General features: G+C 50.8%; 1 protein-coding gene across 2 annotated transcripts in view; it reads left to right on the top strand.

Annotated features, from left to right (window-relative positions):
• The window catches only part of LOC110489377 (integrin beta-8-like), a 50,349-nt gene that overhangs the window by 18,483 nt on the left and 19,366 nt on the right, over window positions 1–12,500 (top strand). For both annotated transcript variants that reach the window (XM_036971573.1, XM_036971572.1), the window contains exons 10-11: window positions 4,430–4,570; window positions 6,929–7,397. In XM_036971573.1, the coding sequence (XP_036827468.1) occupies window positions 4,430–4,570; window positions 6,929–7,397 (610 nt within the window). The remainder of the gene's footprint in view (window positions 1–4,429; window positions 4,571–6,928; window positions 7,398–12,500) is intronic.

Here is a 12,500-nt window from a genome sequence, read left to right on the forward strand (position 1 = left end):
GCGGGGTAAGGGGAGGGTAAGGGGTAAGGGGAGGGTTAAGGGGAGGGTGAGGGGGAGGGTGAGGGTTAAGGGAGGGTGAGGGTGAGGGGAGGGTGAGGGTTAAGGGGAGGGTGAGGGGAGGGTGATGGTTAAGGGGAGGGTGAGGGGAGGGTGAGGGTTAAGGGAGGGTGAGGGTTAAGAGGAGGGTGAGGGTTAAGGGAGGGTGAGGGTGAGGGGAGGAGAGGGTTAAGGGAGGGTGAGGGTGAGGGGAGGGTGAGGGTGAGTGGTAAGGGAGGGTGAGGGTGAGGGGAGGGTGAGGGTTAAGGGAGGGTGAGGGGAGGGTGAGGGTTAAGGGTGGGTGAGGGTGAGGGGAGGTTGAGGGTTAAGGGAGGGTGAGGGTTAAGGGGAGGGTGAGGGTTAAGGGAGGGCGAGGGGAGGGTGAGGATTAAGGGAGGGTGAGGGGAGGGTGAGGGTGAGGGGAGGGTGAGGGTTAAGGGAGGGTGAGGGGTAAGGGGAGGGTGAGGGGTAAGGGGAGGGTTAAGGAGAGGGTGAGGGGTAAGGGGAGGGTTAAGGGGAGGGTGAGGGTTAAGGGGAGGGTTAAGGGGTAAGGGGAGGGTTAAGGGGAGGGTGAGGGGGAGGGTGAGGGTTAAGGGAGGGTGAGGGTGAGGGGAGGGTGAGGGTGAGGGGAGGGTGAGGGTTAAGGGGAGGGTGAGGGGAGGGTGATGGTTAAGGGGAGGGTGAGGGGAGGGTGAGGGTTAAGGGAGGGTGAGGGTTAAGAGGAGGGTGAGGGTTAAGGGAGGGTGAGGGTGAGGGGAGGGGAGGGTTAAGGGAGGGTGAGGGGAGGGTGAGGGTTAAGGGAGGGTGAGGGGAGGGTGAGGGTTAAGGGTGGGTGAGGGTGAGGGGAGGTTGAGGGTTAAGGGAGGGTGAGGGTTAAGGGGAGGGTGAGGGTTAAGGGAGGGCGAGGGGAGGGTGAGGATTAAGGGAGGGTGAGGGGAGGGTGAGGGTGAGGGGAGGGTGAGGGTTAAGGGAGGGTGAGGGGTAAGGGGAGGGTGAGGGGTAAGGGGAGGGTTAAGGAGAGGGTGAGGGGTAAGGGGAAGGGTAAGGGGAGGGTGAGGGGTAAGGGAAGGGTGAGGGGTAAGGGGAGGGTGAGGGGTAAGGAGAGGGTGAGGGGTAAGGGGAGGGTTAAGGAGAGGGTGAGGGGTAAGGAGAGGGTGAGGGGTAAGGGGAGGGTTAAGGGGAGGGTGAGGGTTAAGGGGAGGGTTAAGGAGAGGGTGAGGGGTAAGGGGAGGGTGAGGGGTAAGGGGAGGGGTAAGTGGAGGGTGAGGGGTAAGGTGAGGGTGAGGGGTAAGTGGAGGGTGAGGGGTAAGGGGAGGGTGAGGGGTAAGGGGAGGGTTAAGGAGAGGGTGAGGGGTAAGGGGAGGGTTAAGGGGAGGGTGAGGGTTAAGGGGAGGGTTAAGGGGTAAGGGGAGGGTTAAGGGGAGGGTGAGGGGGAGGGTGAGGGTTAAGGGAGGGTGAGGGTGAGGGGAGGGTGAGGGTGAGGGGAGGGTGAGGGTTAAGGGGAGGGTGAGGGGAGGGTGATGGTTAAGGGGAGGGTGAGGGGAGGGTGAGGGTTAAGGGAGGGTGAGGGTTAAGAGGAGGGTGAGGGTTAAGGGAGGGTGAGGGTGAGGGGAGGGGAGGGTTAAGGGAGGGTGAGGGGAGGGTGAGGGTTAAGGGAGGGTGAGGGGAGGGTGAGGGTTAAGGGTGGGTGAGGGTGAGGGGAGGTTGAGGGTTAAGGGAGGGTGAGGGTTAAGGGGAGGGTGAGGGTTAAGGGAGGGCGAGGGGAGGGTGAGGATTAAGGGAGGGTGAGGGGAGGGGGAGGGTGAGGGGAGGGTGAGGGTTAAGGGAGGGTGAGGGGTAAGGGGAGGGTGAGGGGTAAGGGGAGGGTTAAGGAGAGGGTGAGGGGTAAGGGGAAGGGTAAGGGGAGGGTGAGGGGTAAGGGAAGGGTGAGGGGTAAGGGGAGGGTGAGGGGTAAGGAGAGGGTGAGGGGTAAGGGGAGGGTTAAGGAGAGGGTGAGGGGTAAGGAGAGGGTGAGGGGTAAGGGGAGGGTTAAGGGGAGGGTGAGGGTTAAGGGGAGGGTTAAGGAGAGGGTGAGGGGTAAGGGGAGGGTGAGGGGTAAGGGGAGGGGTAAGTGGAGGGTGAGGGGTAAGGTGAGGGTGAGGGGTAAGTGGAGGGTGAGGGGTAAGGGGAGGGGTAAGGTGAGGGTGAGGGGTAAGTGGAGGGTGAGGGGTAAGGGGAGGGTGAGGGTAAGGGGAGGGTGAGGGTAAGGGGAGGGTTAAGGGGAGGGGGAGGGGTAAGGGGAGGGTGAGGGGTAAGGGGAGGGTTAAGGGGAGGGTGAGGGGTAAGGGGAGGGTTAAGGGGAGGTTGAGGGTTAAGGGGAGGGTGAGGGGTAAGGGGAGGGTTAAGGGGAGGTTGAGGGTTAAGGGGAGGGTGAGGGGTAAGGGGAGGGTAAGGGGTAAGGGGAGGGTTAAGGGGAGGGTGAGGGGTAAGGGGAGGGTTAAGGGGAGGTTGAGGGTTAAGGGGAGGGTTAAGGGGAGGTTGAGGGTTAAGGGGAGGGTGCGGGTTAAGGGAGGGCGAGGGGAGGGTGAGGATTAAGGGAGGGTGAGGGGAGGGTGAGGGTGAGGGGAGGGTGAGGGTTAAGGGAGGGTGAGGGGTAAGGGGAGGGTGAGGGGTAAGGGGAGGGTTAAGGAGAGGGTGAGGGGTAAGGGGAGGGTTAAGGGGAGGGTGAGGGTTAAGGGGAGGGTTAAGGAGAGGGTGAGGGGTAAGGGGAAGGGTAAGGGGAGGGTGAGGGGTAAGGGAAGGGTGAGGGGTAAGGGGAGGGTGAGGGGTAAGGGGAGGGTAAGGGGTAAGGGGAGGGTTAAGGGGAGGGTGAGGGGTAAGGGGAGGGTTAAGGGGAGGTTGAGGGTTAAGGGGAGGGTGAGGGGTAAGGGGAGGGTAAGGGGTAAGGGGAGGGTTAAGGGGAGGGTGAGGGGGAGGGTGAGGGTTAAGGGAGGGTGAGGGTGAGGGGAGGGTGAGGGTGAGGGGAGGGTGAGGGTTAAGGGGAGGGTGAGGGGAGGGGAGGGTGATGGTTAAGGGGAGGGTGAGGGGAGGGTGAGGGTTAAGGGAGGGTGAGGGTTAAGAGGAGGGTGAGGGTTAAGGGAGGGTGAGGGTGAGGGGAGGGGAGGGTTAAGGGAGGGTGAGGGGAGGGTGAGGGTTAAGGGAGGGTGAGGGGAGGGTGAGGGTTAAGGGTGGGTGAGGGTGAGGGTTAAGGGTTAAGGGAGGGTGAGGGTTAAGGGGAGGGTGAGGGTTAAGGGAGGGCGAGGGGAGGGTGAGGATTAAGGGAGGGTGAGGGGAGGGTGAGGGTGAGGGGAGGGTGAGGGTTAAGGGAGGGTGAGGGGAGGGTGAGGGTTAAGGGAGGGTGAGGGGAGGGTGAGGGTTAAGGGTGGGTGAGGGTGAGGGTTAAGGGTTAAGGGAGGGTGAGGGTTAAGGGGAGGGTGAGGGTTAAGGGAGGGCGAGGGGAGGGTGAGGATTAAGGGAGGGTGAGGGGAGGGTGAGGGTGAGGGGAGGGTGAGGGTTAAGGGAGGGTGAGGGGTAAGGGGAGGGTGAGGGGTAAGGGGAGGGTTAAGGAGAGGGTGAGGGGTAAGGGGAGGGTTAAGGGGAGGGTGAGGGTTAAGGGGAGGGTTAAGGAGAGGGTGAGCGGTAAGGGGAAGGGTAAGGGGAGGGTGAGGGGTAAGGGAAGGGTGAGGGGTAAGGGGAGGGTGAGGGGTAAGGAGAGGGTGAGGGGTAAGGGGAGGGTTAAGGAGAGGGTGAGGGGTAAGGAGAGGGTGAGGGGTAAGGGGAGGGTTAAGGGGAGGGTGAGGGTTAAGGGGAGGGTTAAGGAGAGGGTGAGGGGTAAGGGGAGGGTGAGGGGTAAGGGGAGGGGTAAGTGGAGGGTGAGGGGTAAGGTGAGGGTGAGGGGTAAGTGGAGGGTGAGGGGTAAGGGGAGGGGTAAGGGGAGGGTGAGGGGTAAGTGGAGGGTGAGGGGTAAGTGGAGAGTGAGGGTTTGGCCCAGTATATAATCTCTATCTCTACATAACAAACCATTGTTTGTTATAGGAATCTGTCGACTCCTCAAATCTTCACATTCTGTACACATACACATCACACACACCCAGACCCACACACACATTGAATCCGCATAACAGAGCTTGGCGTTATTAAGGCTATCCCGTCTCCACGGTAACACAGTATAATCACCAATTAATAATAATACGCTATTTGTATTTGTAGCCCCACCTCATTTCCCCCCATCATCCCCTGTTGATCAGAGGACAGAAGAGCAATGGAGGCTTTCTGATGACAACCTGCTCTCTCTCTCTCTCTCTCTCTCTGTCTCTCTCTCTCTCTCTCTCTTTCTCTCTCTCTCTCTCTCTCTGTCTCTCTCTCTCTCCTCTAGAGGTTGTTGTCAGTTGTCCAGGTGTCTGTGTCAGTGGAGGACAGAGCGTTCAGTCGTTTTCTGGTCAGTGTCTCTCCTCTTTGTCCGGAAGGATCTGAATCCCACGACCACAGCTGTTCCAATGTCCAGCCCAACCAGACGGTACACACACGTACGCACACACAATCACACACACACACAGAATCATGCACTCACACACACACACACACACACACACACACACACACACACACACACACACACACACACACACACACACACACACACACACTCCCGCATGCAAGTGGATGTGTGTTTGTGTGTGCGTGTGCGTGTGAGATTCTTATAGATTATTTGGGAGTAATCTGATCTGGGAAGATTATGACTCAACACATGAATTTGTCATGTGATTATCAGCTGACCTGTTATTGTTAATGAAAAGCTTCACTAGGGGATATATTGTTTCAGAGGATACAATGATGCCGTCTTCGTGTTCACTTAGTCTTCCACTGAAGTGAGGATGCATTTAGTGAGGATGTGTTGGCATGCTGCTGTGTATGATAATGTTATATTGATGAGTCCACCGTTAATGTCTTGAGGTTGAATATCGGCTCTTCTCGCTCTAACTCTAACTCTACCTCTACCTCTACACCTCTAACTCTAACTCTACCTCTACCTCTACCTCTACACCTCTAACTCTACCTCTACCTCTACCTCTACCTCTACACCTCTAACTCTAACTCTACCTCTACCTCTACCTCTACACCTCTAACTCTACCTCTACCTCTACCTCTACACCTCTAACTCTACCTCTAACTCTACCTCTACCTCTACCTCTAACTCTACCTCTACCTCTACCTCTACCTCTAACTCTACCTCTAACTCTACCTCTAACTCTACCTCTACCTCTAACTCTACACCTCTAACTCTACCTCTACCTCTAACTCTACACCTCTAACTCTACCTCTACCTCTACCGCTACACCTCTAACTCTACCTCTACCTCTACCTCTACACCTCTAACTCTACCTCTACCTCTACACCTCTAACTCTACCTCTACCTCTACCTCTACCTCTACACCTCTAACTCTACCTCTAACTCTACCTCTACCTCTACCTCTACCTCTAACTCTACCTACCTCTAACTCTACCTCTAACTCTACCTCTAACTCTACCTCGACCTCTAACTCTACCTCTACCTCTAACTCTACACCTCTACACCTCTACCTCTACCTCTAACTCTACCTCTAACTCTACCTCTACCTCTACCTCTACCTCTACACCTCTAACTCTACCTCTAACTCTACCTCTACCTCTACACCTCTAACTCTACCTCTACCTCTACCTCTACCTCTAACTCTACCTACCTCTAACTCTACCTCTAACTCTAACTCTACCTCTACCTCTACCTCTACACCTCTAACTCTACCTCTAACTCTACCTCTACCTCTAACTCTACCTCTAACTCTACCTCTAACTCTACCTCTAACTCTACATCTCTACACCTCTACCTCTACCTCTACACCTCTAACTCTACCTCTAACTCTACCTCTACCTCTACACCTCTACCTCTACCTCTACCTCTACCTCTACCTCTACACCTCTAACTCTACCTCTAACTCTACCTCTACCTCTACCTCTAACTCTACCTCTACCTCTACCTCTACCTCTACACCTCTAACTCTACCTCTACCTCTACACCTCTAACTCTACCTCTAACTCTAACTCTACCTCTACACCTCTACACCTCTACCTCTAACTCTACCTCTACCTCTAACTCTACCTCTACCTCTACCTCTAACTCTACCTCTAACTCTACCTCTACCTCTACCTCTAATTCTAACTCTACCTCTACACCTCTACACCTCTACCTCTACACCTCTAACTCTACCTCTAACTCTACCTCTACCTCTAACTCTACCTCTACCTCTACCTCTACCTCTACACCTCTAACTCTACCTCTACCTCTACACCTCTAACTCTACCTCTACCTCTACCTCTACCTCTACCTCTAACTCTACCTCTACCTCTAACTCTACCTCTACCTCTACCTCTAACTCTACCTCTACCTCTAACTCTAACTCTAACTCTACCTCTACACCTCTACACCTCTACCTCTACCTCTACACCTCTAACTCTACCTCTAACTCTACCTCTACCTCTACCTCTAACTCTACCTCTACCTCTACCTCTACCTCTACACCTCTAACTCTACCTCTACCTCTAACTCTACCTCTACCTCTACCTCTAACTCTAACTCTACCTCTACACCTCTACACCTCTACCTCTACCTCTACACCTCTAACTCTACCTCTACCTCTAACTCTACCTCGACCTCTACCTCTACCTCTACCTCTAACTCTAACTCTACCTCTACCTCTACCTCTACACCTCTAACTCTACCTTTACCTCTACCTCTACCTCTACCTCTAACTCTACCTCTACCTCTACCTCTACCTCTAACTCTACCTACCTCTACCTCTACCCCTCTAACTCTACCTGTACCTCTACCTCGATGCAGGTCTACTTCAACATCACCATCGGCCTGCTGTCCTGTCCTGACGATGATGAGGAAGATGACGTGGTCCAGGTCTTCGTCAGGCCCGTGGGTTACAATGAGTCAGTCGTCATCAAGGTTCGATCACGATGTCGCTGTCACCGTTGCCACGACGACGCAACCCACCAGTCGTCTTGTGGAGAGGACACCCCAGACACAGATCATAATAATCAAGAAGTCAACACACACACACACCTCTCACACACACACAGCTCTCACACACACACACCGGAGTTGGACCTAGAGCACACACACTCCCAGGAGGGGCCGCGGCAGTGTGGTGCGGAGGCATCACGGGTGGACTGTAGCGGCCGGGGAGTGTGTGTGTGTGAGAGGTGTGTGTGTGAGAGGAACAGTCTGGGGACGGTGTATGGAACATACTGTCAGATGGACGACTACTCCTGCCCCTACCAACACGAAATACTGTGTGGAGGTAACACACACACACACACACACACACACACACACACACACACACACACACACACACACACACACAACCCACGACCTTACATGTTGCATTTCAGAAGACGTCAACAATACATTCACTGTATATTTGGTGATAGACTAAAATCTCTCTCTCTCTCTGTCTCTCTCTGTCTTTCTCTGTCTCTCTCTCTGTCTCTCTTTCTGTCTCTCTTTCTGTCTCGCTCTCTCTGTCTCTCTGTCTCACTCACTCTCTCTGTCTCTCTCTCTCTCTTTCTCTCTCTCTCTCTCTCTCTTTCTGTCTCGCTCTCTCTGTCTCCCTCTATCTCTCTCTGTCTTTCTCTGTCTCTCTCTCTGTCTCTCTCTCTCTGTCTCTCTGTCTCTCTGTCTCTCTGTCTCTCTCTCTGTCTCTCTCTCTCTCTCTCTCTCTCTCTGTCTCTCTCTCTGCCTGTCTCTCAATTCAATTCAATTCAAGGGCTTTATTGGCATGGGAAACATGTGTTAACATTGCCAAAGCAAGTGAGGTAGACAACATACAAAGTGAATATATAAAGTGAAATAAACAATAAAAATTAACAGTAAACATTACACATACAGAAGTTTCAAAACAATAAAGACATTACAAATGTCATATCATATATATACAGTGCTTTAACAATGTACAAATGGTTAAAGGACACAAGATAAAATAAATAAGCATAAATATGGGTTGTATTTACAATGGTGTTTGTTCTTCACTGGTTGCCCTTTTCTCGTGGCAACAGGTCACAAATCTTGCTGCTGTGATGGCACACTGTGGAATTTCACCCAGTAGATATGGGAGTTTATCAAAATTGGATTTGTTTTTTCGAATTCTTTGTTGATCTGTGTAATCTCAGGGAAATATGTGTCTCTAATATGGTCATACATTGGACAGGAGGTTAGGAAGTGCAGCTCAGTTTCCACCTCATTTTGTGGGCAGTGAGCACATAGCCTGTCTTCTCTTGAGAGCCATGTCTGCCTACGGCGGCCTTTCTCAATAGCAAGGCTATGCTCACTGAGTCTGTACATAGTCAAAGCTTTCCTTAATTTTGGGCCAGTCACAGTGGTCAGGTATTCTGCCGCTGTTTACTCTCTGTGTAGGGCCAAATAGCATTCTAGTTTGCTCTGTTTTTTTGTTAATTCTTTCCAATGTGTTAAGTAATTATCTTTTTGTTTTCTCATGATTTGGTTGGGTCTAATTGTGTTGCTGTCCTGGGGCTCTGTGGGGTGTGTTTGTGTTTGTGAACAGAGCCCCAGGACCAGCTTGCTTAGGGGGCTCTTTTCCAGGTTCATCTCTCTGTAGGTGATGGCTTTGTTATGGAAGGTTTGGGAATCGCTTCCTTTTAGGTGGTTGTAGAATTTAACGGCTCTTTTCTGGATTTTGATAATTAGTGGGTATCGGCCTAATTCTGCTCTGCATGCATTATTTGGTGTTCTACGTTGTACACAGAGGATATTTTTGCAGAATTCTGCATGCAGAGTCTCAATTTGGTGTTTGTCCCATTTTGTGAAGTCTTGGTTGGTGAGCGGACCCCGGACCTCACAACCATAAAGGGCAATGGGCTCTATGACTGATTCAAGTATTTTTAGCCAAATCCTAATTGGTATGTTGAAATTTATGTTTCTTTTGATGGCATAGAATGCCCTTCTTGCCTTGTCTCTCAGATCGTTCACAGCTTTGTGGAAGTTACCTGTGGCGCTGATGTTTAGGCCAAGGTATGTATAGTTTTTTGTGTGCTCTAGGGCAACAGTGTCTAGATGGAATTTGTATTTGTGGTCCTGGTGACTGGACCTTTTTTGGAACACCATTATTTTGGTCTTACTGAGATTTACTGTCGGGGCCCAGGTCTGACAGAATCTGTGCATAAGATCTAGGTGCTGCCCTCCTTGGTTGGTGACAGAAGCACCAGATCATCGGCAAACAGCAGACATTTGACTTCGGATTCTAGCAGGGGGAGGCCGGGTGCTGCAGACTTTTCTAGTGCCCGCGCCAATTCGTTGATATATATGTTGAAGAGGGTTAAGCTGCATCCCTGTCTAACCCCACGATCCTGTGTGAAGAAATGTGTGTGTTTTTTGCCAATTTTAACCGCACACTTGTTGTTTGTGTACATGGATTTTATAATGTCGTATGTTTTACCCCCAACACCACTTTCCATCAGTTTGTATAGCAGACCCTCATGCCAGATTGAGTCGAAGGCTTTTTTGAAATCAACAAAGCATGAGAAGACTTTGCCTTTGTTTTGGTTTGTTTGGTTGTCAATTAGGGTGTGCAGGGTGAATTCATGGTCTGTTGTACGGTAATTTGGTAAAAAGCCAATTTTACATTTGCTCAGTACATTGTTTTCATTGAGGAAATGTACGAGTCTGCTGTTAATAATAATGCAGAGGATTTTCCCAAGGTTACTGTTGACACATATTCCACGGTAGTTATTGGGGTCAAATTTGTCTCCACTTTTGTGGATTGGGGTGATCAGTCCTTGGTTCCAAATATTTGGGAAGATGCCAGAGCTAAGTATGATGTTAAAGAGTTTTAGTATAGCCAATTGGAATTTGTTGTCTGTATATTTGATCATTTCATTGAGGATGCCATCAACACCACATGTCTTTTTGGGTTGGAGGGTTTTTATTTTGTCCTGTAACTCATTCAATGTAATTGGAGAATCCAGTGGGTTCTGGTAGTCTTTAATAGTTGATTCTAAGATCTGTATTTGATCATGTATATGTTTTTGCTCTTTATTCTTTGTTATAGAGCCAAAAAGATTGGAGAAGTGGTTTACCCATACATCTCCATTTTGGATAGATAATTCTTCGTGTTGTTGTTTGTTTAGTGTTTTCCAATTTTCCCAGAAGTGGTTAGAGTCTATGGATTCTTCAATTGCATTGAGCTGATTTCTGACATGCTGTTCCTTCTTTTTCCGTAGTGTATTTCTGTATTGTTTTAGTGATTCACCATAGTGAAGGCCTAGACTCAGGTTTTCCGGGTCTCTATATTTTTGGTTGGACAGGTTTCTCAATTTCTTTCTTAGATTTTTGCATTCTTCATCAAACCATTTGTCATTATTGTTGATTTACTTCGGTTTTCTATTTGAGATTTTTAGATTTGATAGGTAAGCTGAGAGGTCAAATATACTGTTAAGATTTTCTACTGCCAAGTTTACACCTTCACTATTACAGTGGAACGTTTTACCCAGGAAATTGTCTAAAAGGGATTGAATTTGTTGTTGCCTAATTGTTTTTTGGTAGGTTTCCAAACTGCATTCCTTCCATCTATAGCATTTCTTAATGTTACTCAGTTCCTTTGGCTTTGATGCCTCATGATTGAGTATTGCTCTGTTTAAGTAGACTGTGATTTTGCTGTGGTCTGATAGGGGTGTCAGTGGGCTGACTGTGAACGCTCTGAGAGACTCTGGGTTGAGGTCAGTGATAAAGTAGTCTACAGTACTACTGCCAAGAGATGAGCTATAGGTGTACCTACCGTAGGGGTCCCCTCGAAGCCTACCATTGACTATGTACATACCCAGCGTGCGACAAAGCTGCAGGAGTTGTGACCCGTTTATGTTGGTTATGTTGTCATAGTTGTGCCTAGGGGGGCATATGTGAGAGGGAATGCTGTCACCTGCAGGCAGGTGTTTGTCCCCTGTGTGCTGAGGGTGTCAGGTTCTTGTCCGGTTCTGGCATTTAAGTCGCCACAGACTAGTACATGTCCCTGGGCCTGAAAATGATTGATTTACCCTCTCCAGGATGGAGAAGCTGTCTTCATTAAAGTATGGGGATTCTAGTGGGGGGATTTAGGTAGCACACAGGAGAACATTTTTCTCTGTTAAGATCATTTCCTTTTGAATTTCTAGCCAAATGTAGAATGTTCCTGTTTTGATTAATTTAATGGAGTGAGTTAGGTCTGCTCTATACCAAATTAGCATACCCCCTGAGTCCCTTCCCTGTTTCACACCTGGTAGTTTGGTGGATGGGACTACCAGCTCTCTGTAACCTAGAGGGCAACCAGTGGGTCCGTCTCCTCTATACCAGGTTTCTTGCAGGATGATAATGTCTGTATTACCCATTTCTTTGTTGAAGTCCGGGTTTCTGCTTTTTAGGCCAAAGGCAGATGACCTCAGGCCTTGGATATTCCAGGATAATATAGTGAAGGCTTTTTGTTCCATAGAGTGTCCAATGTTGTTGGTCGTGGTTTGGCCTCAGGCCAGTAAGTGTGAGCAGAGCCTGCTGAGCATCTGGTACATGCCATTGGCTTGGGCGAGTGTGAGAGTGGGGGTTGGGACTGTTTGCCCGCTCACTACCTGGGCGTATGTGTGGCTTCCATGTTGAGGCCCTCTTTGCGGGGGTGGGGTGCATGGGGTGGGCAGGAGTGGCATAGGTCTGATCTGAGGGGGCCTAAATGGGGTGTGGGCATGGTTGACGTGGGGGGGTGTTGATTGGTTGGGGTGGGGTTGTGGATGTGTCTGGGTGTACTGTGTTCTGGATGTAATTCCTCTTGGCGTGGGTCCTGTATGTGTAGGTCCAGGGGGGGGGTCCTGCAGATCTGGGAGGGTGTCTCGCTGATCTGGGTGGGGTGTCTATTGATCTGTTGCTCCTGTGTGAAGTGTTGGGGATACGTTTGAGAGCGATGTCCTTTAGAGTTCGGGCAAAGGTGGGCACTGCTGCCTTGTAGAGGTGGACCTGGTCATAGAGGCTGTTCAAGTCCAGGGTGGAGTGGTGGGCACTGCTGCCTTGTAGAGGTGGACCAAGTCATAAAGGCTGTTCAAGTCCAGTGTGGAGTGGTGGGCCAGGAAAACGTTTGGTTTTGAGGCACAGTCACGGGAAATACTTGCTTTTACCCGCTGTATTGTGGCAGGGTGGAAGTCTTTTCATGGTAGCAGGGTGGAGATAACCACTTGTGTGTTGGGGAAAGTAGAAGAAGCCTTTTCAATCACTCCCTTCAGTGCTGTGGCCACTCTTTCCTGCTGTGCTCTCAGGTTGTTTGTGCCTGTGTGTATTATTATGTGGCTGGGTGAGCCTAGTTTGGCCTCAGACAGAAGGTCTAGGGCGCGCTGGGTGTTTGGACACCAGAGTTTAGACACACTGTGTTTGG

This window comes from Oncorhynchus mykiss, chromosome 32, assembly GCF_013265735.2.
Source record: "Oncorhynchus mykiss isolate Arlee chromosome 32, USDA_OmykA_1.1, whole genome shotgun sequence".
In the NCBI taxonomy this organism is placed as follows: domain Eukaryota; kingdom Metazoa; phylum Chordata; class Actinopteri; order Salmoniformes; family Salmonidae; genus Oncorhynchus; species Oncorhynchus mykiss.